A 27,252-nucleotide genomic window follows, 5' to 3' on the forward strand; every position below is an offset into this window, starting at 1 on the left:
CTTATCTTGTTTCACCTAGGCTTGGACGTGTTCGGGGAAACCATAGTGCCATAGGGAAAAATGTGTTTTTGAAACTTTTCTGTACTATGGTTGCTTCAATATCATCTGCTGTCAATCTCCACATATAATCTGTTCCGTTGCAATGTTGGTATTTTCATGCCAACATGCTCTCTCCGTTGTGTTGGTGCTATCTCGACCACTTCCTTGTTCCGGTGCATACATCAACCTTCCTTCTCCGGAGTTGTTTCGTCAAGCTCTTTACTTGTTGTTCTCTTCCAATATGCATAACAAGTGCTCACACGACCCAATTTATTGGCACTTGTTACTGCTAAAATTCTGTATAGCTACATATCACTATCTTGCGAGATTTGTGAAATATTCTTGTTGCTATCGTTCTAACCTTCTACATGCTATGGATAGCTCTCGTGTGCTTGAATTCTTGTACATTGATGATAGCCTTGTCATGTCTCTTGTTATCTTCTGAAGTTCCCGTTAAGCACTAATATTGGGTTTTTCATTATCCATGATTGCGCTAACCTTGGTGTCCTTACTCAGAATGGAGAGTGGTGAAGATGTTCCTCCACCTGAAGTGGACCAAGCTCTGGTTAAAATGGCGCAAGTCCTAAATCAGATGCAGATAAGCCAAGACAAAATCAATGGTGGCAATGCACGTGTCACTATTCAAGAGTTTCTCCAGCTCAACCCGCGCACTTTTGATGTCACCGCAGAGCCAATTGATGCTGATGATTGGTTACGCGAGATGAACAAGACCATTAGTGTGACACATGTGGCTGATGAGGACCGTGTTCCTTATGTGACATATCTTCTTCGTGGAGTTTCAGCTGCATGGTGGGACAATCATCTGCTGATGAAAGCACCAGATGCAATCACTACATGGGAGGAGTTTCAGCTGCTCTTCAAGCGTCATCACATCCCTGACAGCATCATGGAGAGAAAGCGAGAAGAGTTCTGCAACCTTTCTCAAGGCAGCAACACTGTGCTGGCTTATAGAGATGCTTTCTTAAAACTGGCTCGTTATGCTGGAGATGAGGTATCTACGGATGCCAAAAAGCAAGCCATGTTTCGCAAAGGCCTGAATCCAGAGATCAAGTATGCTATACTCCTGGTCAAGTGCAATACCTTCGAGGAGCTCGTTAACACAGCGCTTCGAGAAGAGTATGGTCGTGCAGTGCTAGAAGAGTCTCGCAAGCGCTCTCGTGAGGTAGCTTCTTCCTCAACAGCGGCTATGCCTCCTCGGAAACGTAGGATTTGGGTTCCTTATGTTGCTTCTGCACAACCCACCTACATGCCTAAACCGAGTGGTTTTGTTTCCCGCCCTCCCACCCCTGCTGTTGTTCCAAGGGGCTCTCAAGTTCAGCAAAGGTCTGAAAATCAAGCTAAGCAAAGTCACCGTGTTGATGCTCAGCAAAGGCCTAGTTCTGAAGTTCTTGCAAGACCAATGGTTCCTCGGCCTTCGTCTAATGCATGCTTCAAGTGTGGTGAACCAGGTCATGTTTCAATCCACTGCCCTCAAAACAAGCTTCTGAAACAACAACCCAAGGCTTTCAACTATAATAATAAGCCTGGTACGAGAAGTGTATGGGTGAACAATGTCACAGCTGTCCAAGCTAAAAGGGCACCTGACATCGTGCTTGGTGTTCTTCCTGTGAACTCGATTTCAGCAAAAGTTCTGTTTGATACCGGAGCAGCACTTTCCTTTGTGTCTCAAAAGTTTGCTCTATCTCATGGGTTGCCTTTGGTTCCTTTGCCCAAGAAGCTCATGGTCGTATCTCCTGGTGCACAAATGACAACTTCCAAGATAAGCCATGGGAATCAAATTCTCATCGGAAGCTGTATGTTTCTTGCTTCACTCATAGCTCTTGGCAGTTCAGACATTGATGTCATTCTCGGCATGGATTGGTTGAAGGCCAACAAAGCTGTTATTGATTGTGCCAAGCATTCAGTTTCCCTTCCTACTTCGACAGGCCACATAGTCTATTCACCTTCTGAGACACCTTCTGTTCAGCTCTTCGCTTTGAATCCTAGCTCTCTTCCGGAACTTGAGTCTATACCGGTGGTTTGCGACTTTCCTGACGTCTTTCCTGAAGAACTTCCGGGTATGCCACCTGACAGGGCTGTTGAGTTCGTCATTGAACTAGAACCTGGAACGGCTCCTATCTCCAAGAGGCCTTACAAAATGGGTCCCAATGAGTTGGCTGAACTCAAGAAGCAGCTTGACGAGTTGCAAAAACTTGGTTTCATTCAGCCAAGCACTTCTCCATGGGGATGTCCTACCATCTTCGTCAAGAAAAAGGATAAAACTGATCGATTGGTGGTTGACTACCGTCCTCTCAATGAGAAAACGATCAAGAATACATATCCTCTTCCTCGCATCAATGAGCTATTTGATCAGCTTGCGGGTGCAACTGTGTTCTCTAAGATGGATTTGAGAAGCGGTTATCACCAAATCAAAATCCGCAAGGAGGATGTACCCAAGACAGCCTTCAAAACTCGCTATGGCCTCTATGAATACACCGTCATGTCCTTTGGCCTCACTAATGCTCCTGCCACTTTCTCTCGGTTGATGAACTACATTTTCATGGAGTACCTCGACAAGTTTGTGGTGGTCTATCTTGATGATATCCTTGTCTACTCCAAGTCCAATGAGGAGCATGAAGAGCATCTTCGCCTCATCCTCATGAAGCTTCGTGAACATCGCCTCTATGCCAAGTTCTCCAAATGCGAATTCTGGCTTCCTCAAGTCGTCTATCTTGGCCATGTCGTTTCGGGAAAAGGCATCGCTGTCAATCCTGAAACCGTCAAGGCAATCGTTGAATGGCTTCCTCCGAAGAATGTCAAGCAAGTGAGAAGTTTCCTCGGTTTGGCAAGTTACTGCCGCCGCTTTGTTGAGAATTTCTCAAAGATCGCCAAGCCTCTTACAGATCTCCTGAAGAAAGACAAGAAGTTCCTTTGGTCTCCTCAATGCCAAGAAAGCTTTGACCTCCTCAAGCAGAAGCTCACTTCCACACCTGTCCTTGTTCTTCCAGATACTTCTAAACCTTTCCAGATATTCTGTGATGCCTCTCTTCATGGTTTAGGCGCTGTCCTCATGCAAGAACGTCAAGTTGTGGCGTATGCTTCTCGCCAGTTGAAAAAGCATGAACTCAACTATCCCACACATGATCTTGAGCTTGCAGCTGTGTTACATGCTTTAATAACATGGCGCCAATACTTGTTGGGCAACAAATGTGAGATCTTCACCGACCACAAGAGTCTCAAATACATCTTCACCCAACCCAACTTGAACCTCCGTCAAACGAGATGGATGGAAACCATCAAGGACTTTGATTTGTCTATCAACTACACTCCAGGCAAAGCTAATGTCATGGCTGACGCCCTTAGTCGCAAGTCCTATTGCAACAACCTCATGATTCAAGAAAGTCAACCTGCTCTTTATGAAGAATTCAGGAAATTGAATCTTGAGCTTGTTCCCCAAGGCTACCTTGCAAACTTGGTGATCACGCAAACTCTTGAAGATAAGATACGAACCGGACAGTTAAGAGATGGTTGTATCAAAAACATCAAAGAGAACATGCACAAGCCCAAGTACAAGTCATTCTCTATCGACGATCAAGGAACTCTCTTCTTCCAAGATCGAATCGTTGTTCCGAAGGATACAAACCTCAGAAGCCTCATTCTCAAAGAAGCTCATGACACTCCTCTTTCTATCCATCCTGGCAGCACAAAGATGTATCTCGATATCAAGTCTACCTATTGGTGGATGATGTCTACTTCCCCCTCCTTTTCCTGTAGACAGTGTTGGGCCTCCAAGAGCAGAGGTTTGTAGAACAGCAGCAAGTTTTCCCTTAAGTGGATCACCCAAGGTTTATCGAACTCAGGGAGGAAGAGGTCAAAGATATCCCTCTTATGCAACCCTGCAACCACAAAGCAAGAAGTCTCTTGTGTCCCCAACACACCTAATAGGTGCACTAGTTCGGCGAAGAGATAGTGAAATACAGGTGGTATGAATATATATGAGCAGTAGCAACGGTGCCAGAAAATAGCTTGCTGGCGTGTAGTTGATGGTGGTAGTATTGCGAAGATTAACGCATAAAACAAAGAAACAAGCAAAGTAACTCAGCAGTATTTAGGAACAAGGCCTAGGGATTATACTTTCACTAGTGGACACTCTCAACATTGATCACATAACAGAATAGATAAATGCATACTCTACACTCTTGTTGGATGATGAACGCATTGCGTAGGATTACACGAACCCTCAATGCCGGAGTTAACAAGCTCCACAATTTGTTCATATTTAAGTAACCTTATAGTGTAAGATAGATCAACATAACCAGATAGATCACATCAATACCATCATAATGATAATTAACTCCACAATCTACAAGAGATCATGATCATAGCCTACGACAAGAACCACACGGTGCACACACTAGTCACCTTTACACACGTGCAGGAGGAATAGAACTACTTTAATAACATCACTAGAGTAGCACATAGATGAATTGTGATACAAAACTCATATGAATCTCAATCATGTAAAGCAGCTCATGAGATCATTGTATTGAAGTACATGGAGAGAGATTAACCACATAGCTACCGGTACAGCCCCGAGCCTCGATGGAGAACTACTCCCTCCTCATGGGAGTAGCAGCGGTGATGAAGATGGCGGTGGAGATGGCAGCGGTGTCGATGGAGAAGCCTTCCGGGGCACTTCCCCGTCCGGCAGGGTGCCGGAACAGTTCTGTCCCCCGGGTGGAGTTTCGCGACGGTGGCGGCGCCCCTGGAGTCTTTCTGGAGTTTCGTCAATTGGTATCGAAGTTTTAGGTCACGACGGCTTAAATAGGCGAAGAATCGGAGTCGGAGGGTCTCTGGGGGGCCCACACTATAGGGGGGCGCGGCCCCCCCCCCTGGCCGCGCCGGGGTGTGGTGTGGGGCCCCCAGGGCTCCCCTCTGGTCCTTCCCGGGTGTTCTGGATGCTTCCGATGAAAATAGGAACTTGGGCGTTGATTTCGTCCGATTCCGAGAATATTTCGTTACTAGGATTTCTGAAACCAAAAACAGCAGAAAACGACAACTGGCCTCTCGGCATCTCGTCAATAGGTTAGTTCCGGAAAACGCATAAAAATGATATAAAGTGTGAACAAAACATGTTGGTATTGTCATAAAACAAGCATGGAACATCGGAAATTATAGATACGTTGGAGACGTATCAGCATCCCCAAGCTTAGTTCCTACTCGTCCTCGAGTAGGTAAACGATAAAAGATAATTTCTGAGGTGACATGCTACCAACATAATCTTAATCATACCATTGTAAAGCATATGAGATGAATGCAGCGATTCGAAACAATGTAAATGCAATGAGTAAACAATTGAATCATATAACAAAGACTTTTCATGAATAGTACTTTCGAGACAAGCATCAATAAGTCTTGCATAAGAGTTACTCATAAAGCAATAAATTCTTAGTAAAGGTATTGAAGCAACACTATGGAAGATTAAGTTTCAGCGGTTGCTTTCAACTTGTAACATGTATATCTCATGGATAGTTGTCAATGCAAAGCAATATAACAAATGCAATAAGCAAGTATGTAAGAATCAATGCACAGTTCACACAAATGTTTGCTTCTTGAGGTGGAGAGAAATAGGTGAACTGACTCAACAATAAAAGTAAAAGAATGGTCCTTCAAAGAGGAAAGCATCGATTGCTATATTTGTGCTAGAGCTTTGGTTTTGAAAACATATAGAGAGCATAAAAAGTAAAGTTTTGAGAGGTGTTTGTTGTTGTCAATGAATGGTAATGGGTACACTAACTACCTCGCCAACCGGACTTCCAAGAGCGGCTCCCATGAATTATTTTATTTTTGGGTGGCACTCCCTCCAACCTTTCTTTCACAAACCATGGCTAACCGAATCCTCGGGTGCCTGCCAACAATCTCATACCATGAAGGAGTGCCTTTTTATTTTAGTTTATTATGATGACACTCCTCCCAACCTTTGCTTACACAAGCCATGGCTAACCGAATCCTTCGGGTGCCGTCCAACAATCACATACCATGGAGGAGTGTCTATTTTTGTTAATTAATTTGGGACTGGGAATCCCATTGCCAGCTCTTTTTGCAAAATTATTGGATAAGCGGATGCGCCACTAGTCCATATGAGAGTCCGTCAAAAGTAAATGACAAGGTTGAAAGCTAAACACCACATACTTCCTCATGAGCTATAAAACATTGACACAAATCAGAGGTGATAAATTTTGAATTGTTTAAAGGTAGCACTCAAGCAATTTACTTTGGAATGGCAGGAAATACCACATAGTAGGTAGGTATCGTGGACACAAATGGCATAGTGGTTGGCTCAAGGATTTTGGATGCATGAGAAGTATTTGTAGGATAACGTTGCATAGAAAACAAAAATTTTCCTACGGCGAACACGCAATCCAAGCCAAGATGCAATCTAGAAGACGGTAGCAATGAGGGGGTATCGAGTCTCACCCTTGAAGAGATTCCAAAGCCTACAAGATGAGGCTCTTGTTGCTGCGGTAGACGATCACTTGCCGCTTGCAAAAGCGCGTAGAAGATCTTGATCACGATCGGTTCCGGCGCCACGAACGGGCAGCACCTCCGTACTCGGTCACACGTTCGGTTGTTGATGAAGACGACGTCCACCTCCCCGTTCCAGCGGGCAGCGGAAGTAGTAGCTCCTCTTGAATCCGACAGCACGACGGCGTGGTGTCGGTGGCGGTGAAGAAGTCCGGCGGAGCTTCGCTAAGCTACGCGGGAAATATGGAGGAGAGGGGGGCGGCTAGGGTTTGGGAGGGGGTGGCCGGCCACTCAAGGGGGGCGGCCAGCTTGTGGTCTTGGGGTGGCCGGCCCCCTCCCTTGGCCCCTCATTATATAGGTGGATCCCAAGTGTTGGTGTCCAAGTCTTCGAATAAGACCCGAAACCAAAACCTTCCATAGGAGGGGGAAACCTAGCCCAACTAGGACTCCCACCCAAAGGTGGGATTCCCACCTCCCATGTGGGGGGTGGCCGGCCCCCTATGGTGGAGTCCACTTGGGACTCCACCCCATCTAGGGCTGGCCGGCCATGGAGGTGGAGTCCCATGTGGACTCCACCTTCCTTGGTGGTTTCTTCCGGACTTTTCTAGAACCTTCTAGAACCTTCCATAGAACCTTCCGCGACATTTTATTTCACATAAAATGACATCCTATATATGAATCTTATTCTCCGGACCATTCCGGAACTCCTCGTGATGTCCGGGATCTCATCCGGGACTCCGAACAAATATTCGAACTCCATTCCATAATTCAAGTGCTACCATTTCAACATCCAACTTTAAGTGTGTCACCCTACGGTTCGAGAACTATGCGGACATGGTTGAGTACTCACTCCGACCAATAACCAATAGCGGGATCTGGAGATCCATAATGGCTCCCACATATTCAACGATGACTTTTAGTGATCGAATGAACCATTCACATACATTACCAATTCCCTTTGTCTCGCGATATTTTACTTGTCCGAGGTTTGATCTTCGGTATCACTCTATACCTTGTTCAACCTCGTCTCCTGACAAGTACTCTTTACTCGTACCGTGGTATGTGGTCTCTTATGAACTCATTCATATGCTTGCAAGACATTAGACGACATTCCACCGAGAGGGCCCAGAGTATATCTATCCGTCATCGGGATGGACAAATCCCACTGTTGATCCATATGCCTCAACTCATACTTTCCGGATACTTAATCCCACCTTTATAGCCACCCATTTACGCAGTGGTGTTTGGTGTAATCAAAGTACCTTTCCGGTATAAGTGATTTACATGATCTCATGGTCATAAGGACTAGGTAACTATGTATCGAAAGCTTATAGCAAATAACTTAATGACGAGATCTTATGCTACGCTTAATTGGGTGTGTCCATTATATCATTCACACAATGACATAACCTTGTTATTAATAACATCCAATGTTCATGATTATGAAACTAATCATCCATTAATCAACAAGCTAGTTTAAGAGGCATACTAGGGACTTCTTGTTTGTCTACATATCACACATGTACTAATGTTTCGGTTAATACAATTCTAGCATGATATATAAACATTTATCATAAACATAAAGATATAAATAATAACCACTTTATTATTGCCTCTAGGGCATATCTCCTTCGGTCTCCCACTTGCACTAGAGTCAATAATCTAGATTACATTGTAATATACCTAACACCCATGGCATTCGTGTTGGTCATGCTTTGCCCTAGGGAGAGCTTTAGTCAACGGATCTGCTACATTCAGATCGGTGTGTACTTTGCAAATCTTTACTTCTCCATCTTCGATGTACTCGCGAATCGAGTGGTAACGCAGCTTGATATGCTTCACCTCTTGTGTGACCTTGGCTCTTGTGCATTGGCGATGGCACCCATGTTATCACAAGTAAATGATTAATGGGTCCAATGCACTAGGAACCACACCGAGCTCTACAATGAACCTCTTCATCCATACCGCTTCGATGAAGCCTCTGAAGCCGCTATGTACTACGATTCTGTTGAAGACTTCGCCACCGTGCACCGCTTCGAGCTTGCCCAGCTTCGCAGCACCATTCAATATAAACACGTACCCGCATTGTGACTTAGAGTCATCAGGATCAGTGTTCCAACTTGCATCGTTGTAACCGTTTACAACGAGCTCTTGGTCACCTCCATAACAAAGAAACATATCCTTAGTTCTTTTCAAGTACTTCAGGATATTCTTGACCGCTGTCCAGTGTTCCATTCCTGGATCACTTTGATATCTGCTAGTCAAACTAACAGCATGTGCTATATCCGGTCTAGTACATAGCATGGCATACATGATAGATCCTACTGCCGAGGCATAGGGGATGTTACACATCCTTTCTCTTTCTTCTGCCGTAGCCGGTCCTTGAGTTTTACTCTATACCTTGCACAGTAACATAGGTAAGAACCCTTTCTTACTTTCGTCCATTCTAAACTTCTTTAGAATCTTGTCCAGATATGTACTCTGTGATAGCCCTATTAGGCGTCTTGATCTATCTCTATAAATCTTGATGCCTAATATATATGATGCTTCACCAAGGTCTTTCATTGAAAAACTATTATTCAAATAACCCTTAACACTGCTTAATAGTTCTATATCATTCCCGATCAATAATATGTCATCTACATATAATATCAGGAATGCTACAGAGCTCCCACTCACTTTCTTGTAAATACAGGCCTCACCATGACACTGTATAAACCCGAAGTCTTTGATCACCTTATCAAAACGTCGGTTCCAACTTCTCGATGCTTGCTTCAGTCCATAGATTGAACGCTGAAGTTTGCATACTTTGTTAGCATTTTTAGGATCGACAAAACCTTTGGGTTGTACCATATACAACTCTTCCTCAATGTCTCCATTAAGGAACGCCGTTTTGACATCCATCTGCCAAATCTCATAATCGAAAAATGCAGCTATTGCTAACAAAATCCTCACAGATTTTAGCTTCGCTACCGGTGAGAAAGTCTCATCGTAGTCAACTCCTTGAATTTGTCGGAAACCCTTTGCGACAAGTCGAGCTTTATAGACAGTAATATTACCATCAGCATCTGTTTTTCTCTTGAAGATCCATTTATTCTCGACAGCCTTTCGGCTATCAGGTAAGTCTACCAAAGTCCATACTTTGTTATCATACATGGATCCCATTTCGGATTTCATGGCTTCTTGCCATTTGTTGGAATCTGGGCTCATCATCACTTCTTCATACGTCGCAGGGTCCTCATCATTGTTATCCACAATCATGACATTTAGACAAGGATCATACCAATCAGGAGTGGCACGTTCCCTTGTCGATCTGCGAGGTTCAGTAGTTTCCTCGTTCGAAGTTTCATGATCATTATCATTAGCTTCCTCTCGTTGCGGTGTAGGCGATGCAGGTACAACTTCCGATCGCGCTACTCGATCAACGAGTATAGATTCATCAATCTCATCGAGTTCTACTTTTCTTCCGGTCACTTCTTTAGTGAGAAATTCTTTCTCAAGAAAGGTTCCGTTCTTAGCAACAAAGATTTTGCCTTCGGATCTGTGATAGAAAGTGTACCCTATAGTTTCCTTAGGGTATCCTATGAAGACGCATTTCTCCGCTTTGGGTTCTAGCTTGTCCGGTTGTAACTTCTTTACATAGGCTTCGCAACCCCAAACTTTCAGAACGATGACTTAGGTTTCTTATTAAACCATAATTCATACGGTGTCGTTTCTACGGATTTTGATGGTGCTCTATTTAAAGTGAATGCGGCTGTCTCTAATGCATAACTCCAAAATGATAACGGCAAATCAGTAAGAGACATCATACTACGAACCATATCTAAGAGAGTTCGATTACGACGTTCGGACACACCGTTTCGTTGAGGTGTTCCCGGCGGTGTCAATTGTGAAAGTATTCCGCATTTCTTTAAATGCATGCCAAACTCATAACTCAGATATTCACCTCCACGATCAGATCGTAGAAATTTGATCTTCTTGTTACGTTGATTTTCTACTTCACTTTGAAATTCCTTAAACTTCTCGAAAGTTTCGGATTTATGTTTCATGAAATAGATATACCAAAAAATAATCAGATCATCTGTGAAGGTTAGAACATAACGATAACCACCGCGTGATGCTACGCTCATTGGTCCACATACATCGGTATGTATGATTTCCAATAAGTCAGTAGCTCGCTCCATCATACCAGAAAATGGAGTCTTTGTCATTTTTCCCATTAGACATGCTTCGCATCTATCAAGTGACTCAAAGTCAAGTGATTCAAGTAATCCATCAGTATGGAGTTTCTTCATGCGTTTCACTCCAATATGACCAAGACGACAGTGCCACATATAAGTAGAATTATCATTAAGTTTAATTCGCTTAGCATCAATGTTATGTATATGTGTATCACTACTATCGAGATCTAATAGAAATAAGCCATTCTTTTGTGGTGCTCGACCATAAAAGATATTATTCATAAAAATAGAACAACCATTATTCTCAGACTTGAATGAATAACCGTCTTGCATTAAACAAGATCCAGATATAATGTTCATGCTCAACGCAGTACATAATAGCAATTATTTAGGCTTAAAACTAATCCCGAAGGTAGATGTAGAGGAAGTGTGACGACTGCGATCTCTTTGTGCTTGGTTCCGTTTCCTAGGCGCATCGTCACTTCATCTTTCAGCAGTTGTCGTTTATTCTTTAGTTCCTGTTTCGAGTTACAAATATGAGCAACCGAACCAGTATCAAATACCCAGGTACTAGAACGAGAACCAGTGAAATGAACATCTATAACATGTATATCAAATATACCTTCTTTCTTCTTCTTGACAAGGCCGCTCTTCAGATCAGCCAGATACTTGGAGCAATTACGCTTCCAGTGTCCCTTCTCCTTGCAGTAATAGCACTCAGCATCAGGCTTAGGGCCGTTCGTAGGTGTCATAGGAGGCGTGGCAGCTGTCGTGCCACCCTTCTGGAATTTGCCCTTAGACTTGCCCTGTTTCTTGAAACGGGTGGTCTTGTTGACCATCAACACGTGGTGCTCTTTCTTGAGCGCAATCTCAGCAGCTTTTAGCATGCCAAAGAGTTCGTGTAACTCCTTGTTCATGTTCTCGCATATTGTAGTTCATCACAAAGTTCTTGTAACTTGGTGGCGGTGATTGAAGGACACGATTAATCCCAGTCTGTTAGGAATCACTATTCCCAAGTCATCGAGTTTCTTCGCATGCCGGTCATGGCGAGCATGTGCTCACTAACGGAGCTGCCTTCTTCCATCATACTTTGAAGAAATGTTTTGATGCTTCATAGCATTCCACGGCCGCATGAGTCTCGAATATAGCTTTCAGCTCATTCATCAACTCATGAGGATCATGGTGCTCAAAACGTTTTTGAAGATCGGATTCCTGCATCGCACAGGATGGCACACTGAACTTGAGAGTACCGAGTTTTCCGAGTCGCGTAAACAGCTTTTACTTCATCGGATTCATCTTCTGCAGGAGGGTCACCTAGCGGTGCATCAAGCACAAATTGCAGATTTCCGCCAGAGAGGAAGATCCTCACATGACGGAACCGATCGGTGAAGTTGCTACCGTTGCTCTTAAGTTTCTCTTTCTCTAGGAACTGATTAAAATTGATTGGGGACGCCATCTCTACAACATATATTTGCAATAGTTTAGACTAAGTTTATGACAAATTGAGTTCAAATTTTAATTCAACATAATTAAAAACCTAAGTGAACTCCCACTCAAAACAATATCCCTCGCATTGTCTTAGTGATCACACGAACCAAATCCACCGCACCTAAACCCGATCATCACGAGAAAAGGTGTGATTTCAATGGCGAACACTCATAGTGTTCATCATATCAACCATATGATTCATGCTCTACCTTTCGGTATCACGTGTTCCGAGACCATGTACGTACATGCTAGACTCGTCAAGGCCACCTTAGTATCCGCATGTGCAAAACTGTCTTGCACCCGTCATATGTACTTATTGAATCTATCACACCCGATCATCACGAGGTGCTTCGAAACGACAAGACTTGGCAACGGTGCTACTAAGGATGAACACTTTATTATCTTGAGATTTTAGTGAGGGATCATCTTATAATGCTACCGTCGCGATCTAAGCAAAATAAGATGCATAAAAAGGATTAACATCACATGCTGTTCATATGTGATATGATATGGCCCTTTTGTTCTTGCGCCTTTGATCTTCATCTCCAAAGCACGGATATGATCTCCATCATCTTCGGGCATGATCTCCATCATCGTCGGCGTAGCGTCAAGGTCAATGGCGCCGTCTTCATGATTGTCCTCCATGTAGCAACTATTACAACTACTTTGAAATACTACTCAACATGAAATTTAAAGACAACCATAAGGCTCTGCCGGTTGCCACAATACAATAATGATCATCTCATACATATTCATCATCACATTATGGCCATATCACATCACCAAACCCTGCAAAAACAAGTTAGACATCTCTAATTTGGTTTGCATATTTTACGTGGTTTAGGGTTTTCGAGAGAGATCTAATCTACCTACGAACATGAACCACAACGTTGATACTAATGTTTTCAATAGAAGAGTAAATTGAATCTTCACTATAGTAGGAGAGACAGACACCCGCAAAGCCTCTTATGCAATACAAGTTGCATGTCGAACGAGGAACAAGTCTCATGAACGCGGTCATGTAAAGTTAGTCCGAGCCGCTTCATCCCACTATGCCATAAAGATGCAAAGTACTCAAACTAAAGATAACAAGAGCATCAACGCCCACAAACCATTGTGTTCTACTCGTGCAACCATCTATGCATAGACACGGCTCTGATACCACTGTAGGATAACGTTGCATAGAAAACAAAAATTTTCCTACGGCGAACACGCAATCCAAGCCAAGATGCAATCTAGAAGACGGTAGCAACGAGGGGGTATCGAGTCTCACCCTTGAAGAGATTCCAAAGCCTACAAGATGAGGCTCTTGTTGCTGCGGTAGACGATCACTTGCCGCTTGCAAAAGCGCGTAGAAGATCTTGATCACGATCGGTTCCGGCGCCACGAACGGGCAGCACCTCCGTACTCGGTCACACGTTCGGTTGTTGATGAAGACGACGTCCACCTCCCGTTCCGGCGGGCAGCGGAAGTAGTAGCTCCTCTTGAATCCGACAACACGACGGCGTGGTGTCGGTGGCGGTGAAGAAGTCCGCGGAGCTTCGCTAAGCTACGCGGGAAATATGGAGGAGAGGGGGCGGCTAGGGTTTGGGAGGGTGGCCGGCCACTCAAGGGGGCGGCCAGCTTGTGGTCTTGGGGTGGCCGGCCCCTCCCTTGGCCCCTCATTATATAGGTGGATCCCAAGTGTTGGTGTCCAAGTCTTCGAATAAGACCCGAAACCAAAACCTTCCATAGGAGGGGGAAACCTAGCCCAACTAGGACTCCCACCCAAAGGTGGGATTCCCACCTCCCATGTGGGGGGTGGCCGGCCCCCTATGGTGGAGTCCACTTGGGACTCCACCCCATCTAGGGCTGGCCGGCCATGGAGGTGGAGTCCCATGTGGACTCCACCTTCCTTGGTGGTTTCTTCCGGACTTTTCTAGAACCTTCTAGAACCTTCCATAGAACCTTCCGCGACATTTTATTTCACATAAAATGACATCCTATATATGAATCTTCTTCTCCGGACCATAACGGAACTCCTCGTGATGTCCGGGATCTCATCCGGGACTCCGAACAAATATTCGAACTCCATTCCATAATTCAAGTGCTACCATTTCAACATCCAACTTTAAGTGTGTCACCCTACGGTTCGAGAACTATGCGGACATGGTTGAGTACTCACTCCGACCAATAACCAATAGCGGGATCTGGAGATCCATAATGGCTCCCACATATTCAACGATGACTTTTAGTGATCGAATGAACCATTCACATACATTACCAATTCCCTTTGTCTCGCGATATTTTACTTGTCCGAGGTTTGATCTTCGGTATCACTCTATACCTTGTTCAACCTCGTCTCCTGACAAGTACTCTTTACTCGTACCGTGGTATGTGGTCTCTTATGAACTCATTCATATGCTTGCAAGACATTAGACGACATTCCACCGAGAGGGCCCAGAGTATATCTATCCGTCATCGGGATGGACAAATCCCACTGTTGATCCATATGCCTCAACTCATACTTTCCGGATACTTAATCCCACCTTTATAGCCACCCATTTACGCAGTGGTGTTTGGTGTAATCAAAGTACCTTTCCGGTATAAGTGATTTACATGATCTCATGGTCATAAGGACTAGGTAACTATGTATCGAAAGCTTATAGCAAATAACTTAATGACGAGATCTTATGCTACGCTTAATTGGGTGTGTCCATTATATCATTCACACAATGACATAACCTTGTTATTAATAACATCCAATGTTCATGATTATGAAACTAATCATCCATTAATCAACAAGCTAGTTTAAGAGGCATACTAGGGACTTCTTGTTTGTCTACATATCACACATGTACTAATGTTTCGGTTAATACAATTCTAGCATGATATATAAACATTTATCATAAACATAAAGATATAAATAATAACCACTTTATTATTGCCTCTAGGGCATATCTCCTTCAGTATTCCCTCTCGATACAAGGCTTAGGCTAGCAAGGTTGTTTGAAGCAAACACAAGTATAAACCGGTACAGCAAAACTCACATAAAAGGCATATTACAAGCATTATAAGACTATACATCGTCTTCCTTGTTGTTCAAACACCTCACTAGAAAATATCTAGACTCTAGAGAAACCACTCATGCAAACCAAATTTTAACAAGCTCTATGTATTTCTTCAATAATAGGTGCAAAGTATATGATGCAAGAGCTTAAACAAGAGCACAACAATTGCCAAGTATCACATTACCCAAGACATTATAGCAATTACTACATGTAGCATTTTCCAATTCCAACCATATAACAATTAACGAAGCAGTTTCAACCTTCGCCATCAATATTATGAGCTAAGAACACATGTGTTCATACGAACCAGCGGAGCGTGTCTCTCTCCCACACAAGCATTTATTCAAACAAAAACAAAAACAAGAAACATACTGACGCTCCAAGAAAAGCACATAAGATGTGACCGAATAAAAATATAGTTTCAGGGGAGGAACCTGATAATTTGTCGATGAAGAAGGGGATGCCTTGGGCATCCCCAAGCTTAGACGCTTGAGTCTTCTTAGAATATGTAGGGGTGAACCACCGGGGCATCCCCAAGCTTAGAGCTTTCACTCTTCTTGATCATAGTATATCATCCTCCTCTCTTGACCCTTGAAAACTTCCTCCACACCAAACTCGAAACAACTCATTAGAGGGTTAGTGCACAATAAAAATTAACATATTCAGAGGTGACACAATCATTCTTAACACTTCTGGACATTGCATAATGCTACTGGACATTAATGGATCAAAGAAATTCATCCAACCTAGCAAAAGAGGCAATGCGAAATAAAAGGCAGAATCTGTCAAAACAGAACAGTTCGTATTGACGAATTTTAAAATGGCACCAGACTTGCTCAAATGAAAATGTTCAAATTGAATGAAAGTTGCGTACATATCTGAGGATCATGCACGTAAATTGGCTTAATTTTCTGAGTTACCTACAGGGAGGTGGACCCAGATTCGTGACAGCAAAAAAATCTGGAACTGTGCAGTAATCCAAATCTAGTACTTACTTTTCTATCAACGGCTTTACTTGGCACAACAAAACACAAAACTAAGATAAGGAGAGGTTGCTACAGTAGTAAACAACTTCCAAGACACAAAATAAAAACAAATTACTGTAGCAAAATAACACATGGGTTATCTCCCAAGAAGTTCTTTCTTTATAGCCATTAAGATGGGCTCAGCAGTTTTAATAATCCATTCGCGGGAAATAGTATTTGAAGCAAATGAGAGCTTCAAGAGGCAAATTCAAAACAAATTTAAGTCTAACATGCTTCCTATGAAGAGGAATCTTGTACACAAATGAATTCATGAAGAACAAAGTGACAAGCATAAGAGGATAAAACACGAGTAACTTCAAGATTCTCAACATAAAGAGGGGAAACTTAATATTATTAAGATGCATACGACCATATTTCCCTCTCTCATAATAACTTTCAGTAGCATCATTGATGAAATCCACAATATACCCATCACTTAAAACATTCTTATCATGGTTCATATGCATAGAAGTATCATTAAATTTGGCATAAGAAGAGTTATTCTCATTAATAGTAATTGGAGCAAGATTATTATCAAGAATTTGAACATGGTAAACAAGTTGCCTATTAAGGGAATTGTTTTTGGTAATCCAATCATGACTATGACAAGTTTCATAAGGATAGTTAGAACCTATATCATAGCATTCTTTATAATAATCATTAGAGATCGGAGGCATAGTGTCATCATAAGAAATAGAATAGTTATCCTTCACAATCGGTTTATCTATGTCCACACCATTATTGTTATTAGAAGGAGATGTATCAAGAACATAATGACCAGTAGCTAAAGGATTTGCAAACACCTCTTCCCCAAGCTTAGAGCTTTCTATATCATTATGGGAGGAAGCATGGATAGTAATGACATTATGGCAATTATTATCATCATCATTTTCAGAATTAGTTTCCCAGAGATTTGCGATATCAAAAGTAGTGTGCTCATTCAAATCATGATTGCTAATGTATGTAAAGGGCATAGGAAGATCATCATATTCAGATTCATTATCACAATAATCATTAGGAGCAACATACTTACGGTTACCTAGCGTTATCTCATTCACGCGGGGATACGCCGTTACCTCTTTCTTTTTATTCTCCTTCTTCTTCTTCTTCTTCTTCTTTCCCTTCTTCTTCTTCTCTTCCTTCTCCTCGTTCCCTTCTTCAGGAGGAAGAGGCTTGAAGGGTGGCTTGTCCGCATAACCTGATTTACTTTCAGAAACAATAGAAGAAACTTGGGAGGATCCCTCCTTTTCATTAATTAGTTGAAAACACACAGCGGTCCTATCATATTTTGGCAAGGTGTCATCTTCTAAAATACTTTGTATGTAAGTATTTGTATGGCTATTATCAATGCAATAAGAAAAACACCCATGCAGGACATCATCAATATCAAGATCACTCATATGTAACAAGGAGATTTTTCTCGATAGTTCTTCACACCCCAAAAATAAAGTAAGTTCATCATGCTGATTAGGAGAAATTTCATCATCACAATACAAATTTGCAGCACTCATTGGGTTCAAATTATCATTGGAGGAGCATTGAAAATTAAAATGACCCACTTCATGGCAAACTTCACAAATAAAAGGATAGAGGGCACAAACTTTTTTACCAAGATCATCTAGAGCCCTAAACCACTTTCTAGTTTTTTCATTAGCATGATGGATACAATATTCATCTTTGATTTGATTAATTCCACAAGGTCTATGTATTCCACAAAAATTAACATGCTTATAAGAAATAGCATTTTTAGGAGTTTGAGCATGCTTATTGCAATAATTAACAACAATTTCATTCTTCATGCAAGCCTCTTTAAAAGGTTCATGATACTTATCAAAATTATTTTTAGGCAATTCAAAATGAGAAGCAAAGGCTTTATAAAGATTTGCAGCAACTTGAGAGTCAAGACCATAAGTAGCACTCATATTTCGAAATTTATCGGTATCCATAAAAGCTTCAATGCATTCATAATCATAATTTATACCTGACTCCTTACCTTTGTCGTTCTCCCATCCTTCAGCGTTGTCCTCAATCCGATCAAGAAGGTCCCACCTAGCTTTGACCTCTTTGCTTGTGAAAGATCCTTCCGAACACGCGTCCAGATAGTCCTTGTGTTGTCCTGAAAGCCTCGCATAAAAATTATTAACAATAACATTACGGGGGAGCTCATGAATGGGACATTTGAGCATTAGAGATTTCAATCTCCCCCACGCTTGAGAAATACTCTCTCCATCACGAGGATAAAAGTTATAAATATAATTCCTATCAATATGCACTTCATGCGGAGGATAAAATTTAGAATAAAAGAGAGATGCAATTTCCTCCCAACCAAGAGAATGCCTATTCTCCAACAATTTATACCAATGCGCCGCTTTACCGACAAAGAAAACGGAGAATAGCTTCTTCTTCACTTCATCCATAGAGATACCTGCACACTTGAATAACCCGCATAATTCGTGCAAAAACAGTAAATGATCTCTAGGATGGACAGTTCCATCCCCTTTATAGTGATTGTCCATAACACGTTCAATAATTTTCATAGGTATTTTATACGGAATACTTTCAGCAGGTGGATTCAAAATATCAGAAGCATCATTAGAGTTATCGCATATGGGAGATAAAGCATTATCAGAACAAATTTTCTCCCCTAAAGATGGGAAGCTAAAAAGATCACAAAAACTAGCTTCCCCAAGCTTAGACTTCTTCATAGCATTAGCAGTAATTGCATTCATACTAATAACATCGCTACTAGCATGCAAATAAGGTTCCATAGGTTTTTTAATTTTCGCATCAAACAATTCTAAATCAGGAAAAAGACTAAAAAGCTCACCAATTTTTTTTGTTGTTTTCCATTATGCCTAACTAGTGTAAACAAGAAACAAAAAGATGCAATTGCAGGATCTAAAGGAAATAGCTTCGAGTACTTACAACGGCGAAAATAGCTTAGTAGCCGAGATCCGGAGTGTGAGTACCTTTTACCTTTCCTCCCCGGCAACGGCGCCAGAAAAGTGCTTGATGTCTACTTCCCCCTCCTTTTCCTGTAGACAGTGTTGGGCCTCCAAGAGCAGAGGTTTGTAGAACAGCAGCAAGTTTTCCCTTAAGTGGATCACCCAAGGTTTATCGAACTCAGGGAGGAAGAGGTCAAAGATATCCCTCTTATGCAACCCTGCAACCACAAAGCAAGAAGTCTCTTGTGTCCCCAACACACCTAATAGGTGCACTAGTTCGGCGAAGAGATAGTGAAATACAGGTGGTATGAATATATATGAGCAGTAGCAACGGTGCCAGAAAATAGCTTGCTGGCGTGTAGTTGATGGTGGTAGTATTGCAGCAGTATTAACGCAGTAAAACAGTAAACAAGCAGTAGTAACTCAGCAGTATTTAGGAACAAGGCCTAGGGATTATACTTTCACTAGTGGACACTCTCAACATTGATCACATAACAGAATAGATAAATGCATACTCTACACTCTTGTTGGATGATGAACGCATTGCGTAGGATTACACGAACCCTCAATGCCGGAGTTAACAAGCTCCACAATTTGTTCATATTTAAGTAACCTTATAGTGTAAGATAGATCAACATAACCAGATAGATCACATCAATACCATCATAATGATAATTAACTCCACAATCTACAAGAGATCATGATCATAGCCTACGACAAGAACCACACGGTGCACACACTAGTCACCTTTACACACGTGCAGGAGGAATAGAACTACTTTAATAACATCACTAGAGTAGCACATAGATGAATTGTGATACAAAACTCATATGAATCTCAATCATGTAAAGCAGCTCATGAGATCATTGTATTGAAGTACATGGAGAGAGATTAACCACATAGCTACCGGTACAGCCCCGAGCCTCGATGGAGAACTACTCCCTCCTCATGGGAGTAGCAGCGGTGATGAAGATGGCGGTGGAGATGGCAGCGGTGTCGATGGAGAAGCCTTCCGGGGGCACTTCCCCATCCCGGCAGGGTGCCGGAACAGAGTTCTGTCCCCCGAATTGGAGTTTCGCCACGGTGGCGGCGCCCCTGGAGTCTTTCTGGAGTTTCGTCAATTGGTATCGAAGTTTTAGGTCACGACGGCTTAAATAGGCGAAGAATCGGAGTCGGAGGGTCTCTGGGGGGCCCACACTATAGGGGGGCGCGGCCCCCCTGGCCGCGCCGGGGTGTGGTGTGGGCCCCCCAGGGCTCCCCTCTGGTCCTTCCCGGGTGTTCTGGATGCTTCCGATGAAAATAGGAACTTGGGCGTTGATTTCGTCCGATTCCGAGAATATTTCGTTACTAGGATTTCTGAAACCAAAAACAGCAGAAAACAAGAATCGGCCTCTCGGCATCTCGTCAATAGGTTAGTTCCGGAAAACGCATAAAAATGATATAAAGTGTGAACAAAACATGTTGGTATTGTCATAAAACAAGCATGGAACATCGGAAATTATAGATACGTTGGAGACGTATCAGTGGACTAGGATGAAAAGTGACATTGCTCGATATGTTTTAGAGTGTGATGTTTGTCGCCGAGTCAAAGCGGAACATCAGAGACATGCCGGTGTCCTCCAACCCCTGAAGATTCCTGAGTGGAAATGGGATAAGATTGAGATGGACTTCATAACTGGTTTTCCAAAGTCTCGCAAAGGCAATGATGCTATCTTTGTAGTTATCGACCGTCTTTCCAAGGTTGCTCACTTCCTTCCTGTCAAAGAGACAATATCTGCTAGTCAGTTGGCTGAGCTCTACACCGCAAAGATCGTCTCTCTTCATGGTGTTCCCTTGGAAATAAGCTCTGATCGCGGAAGTATCTTCACTTCCAGGTTTTGGGCTAGCTTTCAGAAAGCTATGGGAACTAATCTGCTCTTCTGCACAGCTTACCATCCACAAACGAGTGGGCAAGTCGAAAGAGTCAATCAGATTCTCGAGGACATGCTCCGTGCATGTGTTATCTCCTTCGGCATGAAATGGGAAGAATGCCTTCCATTCGCTGAGTTCTCTTACAACAACAGCTATCAAGCCAGTTTGGGCATGGCACCCTTCGAAGCTCTCTATGGTCGCAAATGCAGAACACCTCTGAACTGGTCTGAAACTGGTGAAAGGCAAATCTTTGGCCCCGATGTCATCAACGAGGCTGAAGAAAAGGTGCGAATCATTCGTGACAATCTGAAGATAGCACAATCTCGGCAGAAAAGCTATTATGATAGCAAACACCGTGATATGATCTATCATCCTGGTGATCAAGCCTACCTCCGTGTTACTCCAATGAGGGGCACTCATCGTTTTGGTATCAAAGGCAAGCTGGCGCCAAGATACATTGGTCCCTTCAAGGTTCTAGCAAAGCGTGGTGAAGTAGCTTACCTCCTTGAACTTCCTGAGAAGCTCTCAAAAGTGCACGATGTCTTCCACGTGTCACAACTCAAGAAGTGCTTCAAAGATCCGGGCCGTGCAGTTGATCACGAGTCCATTGACCTCCAAGAAGATCTATCCTACAAAGAGCATCCTGTTCGGATTCTTGATGAAGCTGAACGTCGAACTCGCAACAACTCTGTCAAGTTTCTCAAGGTGCAGTGGTCGCACCATTCCGATAAAGAAGCAACCTGGGAACGTGAAGATCAACTCCGTTCCGAGTACCCGGCCTTTTTCTCTTCTTCCTGAGAATCTCGGGGCGCGATTCCTTCAAGGGGGGGCGTTTGTAACATCCCAAGAGTAACACCTTTATCCCTTTTACTTTCTTGCATTGTTGTCATACCATCATGTTGCATTCATCCATATCACCACATTTGGCTTTTATAAAATTGCATTTGCTTTTGGTTTTTCTTTGCTGCTTGTTGTTCCCTCCTTCTTCTTGGTTCATCCCCTCCTCTTGTGATGTTCCAAGAAAAGCACCATACATCTTCCCCATCTCTTAAACCCTAAAACAAAAAGGTCATGACCAAATTTTCTGAAATTTGGTACCAACCCTAACTTCTCTTTGCTAACCAACTTGAAACTGATTTGGAGATACTCCATACCAAGGTTTGGTTAGTTTATAAACCACCCAAATAATTTGTACATAAAATCATGGAGTTTACATTTATTTTAACTCCATGCATTTTTTTCCTCTTTTAATGTTATCCTTCTTTCTTCATCACATGTGTATGTGAATTCTCTCATATTCTTTCCTCTTCTCATTCAAACATTTCTTACCTCCATTTAATAAAACAGTTTTTATTTTAGAGGAGAAAATAAAAACAGAAAATAAAAAGAAGAAAAGAAGAGAGAAAGAAAAATAAAAGAAACCTAACCTAAACCCTATCTAAATCTGACCGGCAGGCCCATCTCTCATCTCACCCGGCCATCTCTCTCTCTTCCCAAATATAGCAAACACCCTCTCTCTCTCCCTCACTTTACATGTGAGGATAACCCCCCATATCAGGCCATATCACCCTGGTAGCTCCACGCCACCTCTCCTCTTCATCCACCGGCCACCATGCCCCTCTCTTAAGCAACACCAACAGCCCAGACCTAACCCTACCATCTTCCTCCTCCTCCAAAGCAAGCCGCCGCCACCATCCTCTCCATCCCGGCCACAAAAACTTCTGCAGCAACACCACGCCGCCGGCCACCACTTCGATGCCATGACTACCTCCTCTGTGACCTGAGCGTGTAGGAGAACCACGCCGCCCTCCTCTCCTCCCTGGAGCCTTGTGAGCAGCAGCAGGCCGAGTTCATCGACGCCGTCGCCAACATCTACCCGGTCTTTTCTTCCACGACGCCGGCAGCTCCTCCGCCGCTTCTTTCTTCTCGTCGACGACACCACCGAGGTGAGCAGCAACAGCAGCCACACCTCTTCTATCTCCCCTGCTTGCCCCATGCACCTGGTTCGAGGAAGAGATGCAAGAAAACGAAAAACGAGATCGAGTCCACATAAAAACGCCCAGTTTTTCCATCTCACAGCACCCTGTCTTTCGACGCATCTCACCGCCGGTACAGGCCACCTCAGTGCGAGATCTTTGCACCGTTGTAAAGCCACGACAAAGGGCTTCAACTTTCATGTTCAAACCTCCCTCTGATTCGCAGTAGTTCTGTCTCCGTCGACGCTCAAAGTTGGGTCCAGAAACTGGTTCCCAGATCTCGCAGTTCTCTCTGCGACGTGTACCCGTTTTCCGACGATCGCCGTAGCCACGAAAGTGCACCAAATTGCCACCTCTCTGTCACAATCAAATCCTGGTACATCCTTGCTCAACTACTTCAGAGCCTCACCTAGCAACGCCAGATCTGTCGCACTTGTAACTTTAAAAACTGTGCAGAAACGCATCTACAGGAAACACAGCTGTTCGTTTTTCAGTTTCCACTGTCAGTATTCAGTTAACCGTGGTACAATACTTCACTTTGTTTGAACCCTGTTTTTGTACAAATCCTTCACAGCAGCACACTGTCACCACCTCTGATCCTTGCCCAGCTCGGCCTGCGTTCAAATCCTGGCCGGCACAGGATTAAAAACCCCTTTTTGCACAACTGTTGTTCATCAAATTTTTGCCCCTGCCTATTTTCAAACGTTTTAAAATTGCATTTTCCAAAATCCAAATCACACAAACTTTATATGCTGGAGTATCAGAAAAACATGATCTATCCATCTATTAATTTTTGTTCCAACTTTTGAACAACTAAAATTGTGCCCATTTTCAAATCTGGACTAAAATTGATAATTAATACATAGATCATACCTTCCTCTCTACAACTTCGAATTTGACAAACTTTATATCGAAATGCATCAGAAAAACATGAGGATTTCAAATATCATCATGTCATGCATCATTGACATCATCTCTGGTTCGATCAAATTAAAATTGCAAAACTTGAACTAAATGTTATGTGAGGGTGTTCCATTATTTCTATGCTACTTTGAGCACCCCACTTAATTTTGCTATACATGAAATCTTGCACAAATCATCTTGCCATGTCATCATGCATCATATTGCGCATTGCACTTGTATTGATTTGTGCTATTACTTCCTTGTATGTGCTATTTGGTCCTTCTCGAGTAGACGCCGACGCAGAGCAGTACGAGCAGGAGTACGAGTTCCCTCTGGAGGATCGTGTTAGTGCTTCTACCTCTGATCGGACAGGCGAGCCCACCCCTTCACCTATTTTACATTTTCATGCTCTTTTGATCTATTGCTATCGCTATGTTGCGATTCTGTTGTGTCACGTGTCCTATTCCACCTGTTACCCTATATAACCGAATTACACCTCCTCGCCCTACCCATTGTTTGTTGTTTGCCAGCTTCGCGAGTCGTAGGCGAGTTTAGGGTTTTGTTGATATCTCGAAATGTTCGGGATATCTTGTTGGGTAGTTGTTTACTTGCTATATCTGTTGTTGGAGATATTCATGGCTCACCCTAATGATAATATTAAAATGGATAAGAAGAGGCATCGGTGGGTCAACTGTATATTTTGGTTTTACCATGGCTCACTTGTGTCCAATTTTATAATTAGGATGAGTTCTTGTTTTCTGATCCAAGACTGAGCGCACTAACCACACGTGGGAGGTTTCACTGGGGCCCCCCTCGACCTATTACCGGAACTGCTTCCACTGTCCAAGTGCCACAACTAGTTCGTAACGTTTTGTTTCTCCCGGGCGTGCAAGCTTGTTTCTTTGTGGTCCGATGTTATGGAGTTTCTTTTGGGGAAGCTGTGTGCCTTGTAACCCCGTTGTCTCTTGCACGCTCGTAGGTTGCGGTGCCACTGCGAAGTGGTCATCCCGATGGGCACTGTCCACCTAGCACGCAGTCGCACATAGCTAGGTCCGCCTCGAAGTTTCGCCGGACTTCGGTACGGGTTTAACCTAGTTAGGTGGCTTTTTGGACTTGGTCTGTGGTGAAGGGAGGGGTTGTGATGCGAGGTTTCGCTGGCAAGTTTTCTCAAAACCCTTGCTTGTGGAGTCGGACATGCGTGTATGGGTACAGTAGTGCATCCCTGCAGGGTGAAATCTTATCGATAAGCCGTGTCCGCGGTTATGGACGACTTGGAGATGTTTAACTCGATCATAGAACAACTTACACCTTATTGCCTGTTGTTAATAATTTGCTAATAAAACTTTTTCAAAAGTGTGAGTGCCTTTGCAACACCTCTTGGCGAAGGGGAGTCGCATTGGCTGGGTTTTGTTTGCAGAGTATAGAACTGCTAGATTATGCGCTCCCTCACCTTCTCTGATAGACGAATGTTGTAGCGTGTCTCTATTGGTTAGTTGCTTTGCTGCCGCTAAACCCCACATATAGCCGGGCGAAGTTTACACCGCCCACCAGCAAGCATAGCTGGTCTTGTCTCGCAAGTACGTGCCATTGGTACTTACCCTCGTTTTTCTCCCTCTTTTTCCGGAACCCGCTTTTCGATAAACAGGTACGACAGATGATGAGCAGTACGCAGGTGGCTACTTTGATGAGTTCACGGATGACGACTTCGTTGCGTAGCAGGATCGTTCCTAAGGCAGCAGCCTGTGGCTTGTTGCTTATGGAAACACTGCTTGATTATCTTCAGGACTCTTAGTCCCATTTGGTTCTTGTCTGTACCCAGACCATTTGGCTATCTTATGTATGATGTAATGTTGGGACATGTGTCCTCTGAGTGTCATTTGGATCTTGCTCATTAGAGCGTTGCTATATATATGAACCTTATTTCCATCTTTTGTGTCGTACATAGTCATGTTGTGATATTCAAGCTGTATTCTACCCTCGTATCCTGTGCACAGTGTGTGTATGTGTGAAGTGCACAGGAAGGTGAAGCACTCAGGCTTGGAAAGCCTATCGTGAGCCTTTGAGGTGGGTGTTGTGTGCATGGGCGTGTCGAGCTGTTGCTTGGCCTACCCATATGCTTGGGAATGCGAGGCGACCTCACGGTCCTTTGTAGTGACCTCATGCACATAAACCCCTCTTACCTGCGTGCTCTGGGTTTTTCCTACTCCTGGGGCTTACACCCAAGAGGCAATAATAAAATGGTTATTATAATATCTTTGAGTTTATGATAATGTTTACATACCATGCTATAATTGTATTAACCAAAACATTGATACATGTGTGTTATGTGAACAACAAGGAGTCCCTAGTAAGCCTCTTGTATAACTAGCTTGTTGATTAATAGATGATCATCGTTTCATGATCATGAACATTGGATGTTATTAATAACAAGGTTATGTCATTATGTGAATGATATAATGGACACACCCAATTAAGCATAGCATAAGATCACGTCATTAAGTTATTTGCTATAAGCTTTCGATACATAGTTACCTAGTCCTTATGACCATGAGATCATATAAATCACTTATACCGGAAAGGTACTTTGATTACATCAAACATCACTGCGTAAATGGGTGGTTATAAAGGTGGGATTAAGTATCCGGAAAGTATGAGTTGAGGCATATGGATCAACAGTGGGATTTGTCCATCCCGATGACGGATAGATATACTCTGGGCCCTCTAAGTGGAATGTCGTCTAATGTCTTGCAAGCATATGAATAAGTTCATAAGAGACCACATACCACGGTACGAGTAAAGAGTACTTGTCAGGAGACGAGGTTGAACAAGGCATAGAGTGATACCGATGATCAAACCTCGGACAAGTAAAATATCGTGTGACAAAGGGAATTGGTATCGTATGTGAATGGTTCATTCGATCACTAAAGTCATCGTTGAATATGTGGGAGCCATTATGGATCTCCATATCCCGCTATTGGTTATTGGTCGGAGAGAAGTCTCAACCATCTCTACATAGTTCGCGAACCGTAGGGTGACACACTTAAGGTTTGATGTCGTTTTAAGTAGATATGGAATATGGAATGGAGTTCGAAGTTTTGTTCGGAGTCTCGGATGGGATCCAGGACATCACGAGGAGTTCCGGAATAGTCCGGAGAATAAGATTCATATATAGGAAGTCATATTCCAAGTTTGGAAATGATCCGGTGCAT

General features: G+C 43.1%; 1 protein-coding gene and 1 long non-coding RNA gene across 2 annotated transcripts; both read left to right on the forward strand.

Moving 5' to 3' along the window:
- The first annotated feature begins 556 nt into the window (after positions 1-556).
- Positions 557-22,523, forward strand: LOC139838009 (uncharacterized). The gene is made up of 3 exons (XM_071827360.1): positions 557-2,456; positions 20,974-21,869; positions 22,512-22,523. Exons 1-3 carry the CDS (start codon positions 557-559, stop codon positions 22,521-22,523), a joined length of 2,808 nt encoding a protein of 935 aa, XP_071683461.1.
- Positions 22,524-22,692: 169 nt separating this feature from the next.
- On the forward strand, positions 22,693-25,969 carry LOC139838491 (uncharacterized). The gene is made up of 3 exons (XR_011755456.1): positions 22,693-23,110; positions 24,335-24,415; positions 25,689-25,969. It is a non-coding gene; the product is annotated as an uncharacterized lncRNA (long non-coding RNA).
- The last annotated feature ends 1,283 nt before the right edge of the window (positions 25,970-27,252 follow it).

Source organism: Lolium perenne, chromosome 3 (assembly GCF_019359855.2).
Source record: "Lolium perenne isolate Kyuss_39 chromosome 3, Kyuss_2.0, whole genome shotgun sequence".
Lineage (NCBI taxonomy): Eukaryota > Viridiplantae > Streptophyta > Magnoliopsida > Poales > Poaceae > Lolium > Lolium perenne.

What these genes read in the sequence shown, in the direction of transcription:
- LOC139838009 (XM_071827360.1), top strand. Translation starts at nt 557, where the DNA reads ATGGAGAGTGGTGAAGATGTTCCTCCACCTGAAGTGGACCAAGCTCTG. An exon ending in TAAGATGGATTTGAGAAGCG is followed by an intron (nt 2,457 to 20,973) that starts GTTATCACCAAA and finishes CTATCTTTGTAG; the next exon opens with TTATCGACCGTCTTTCCAAG.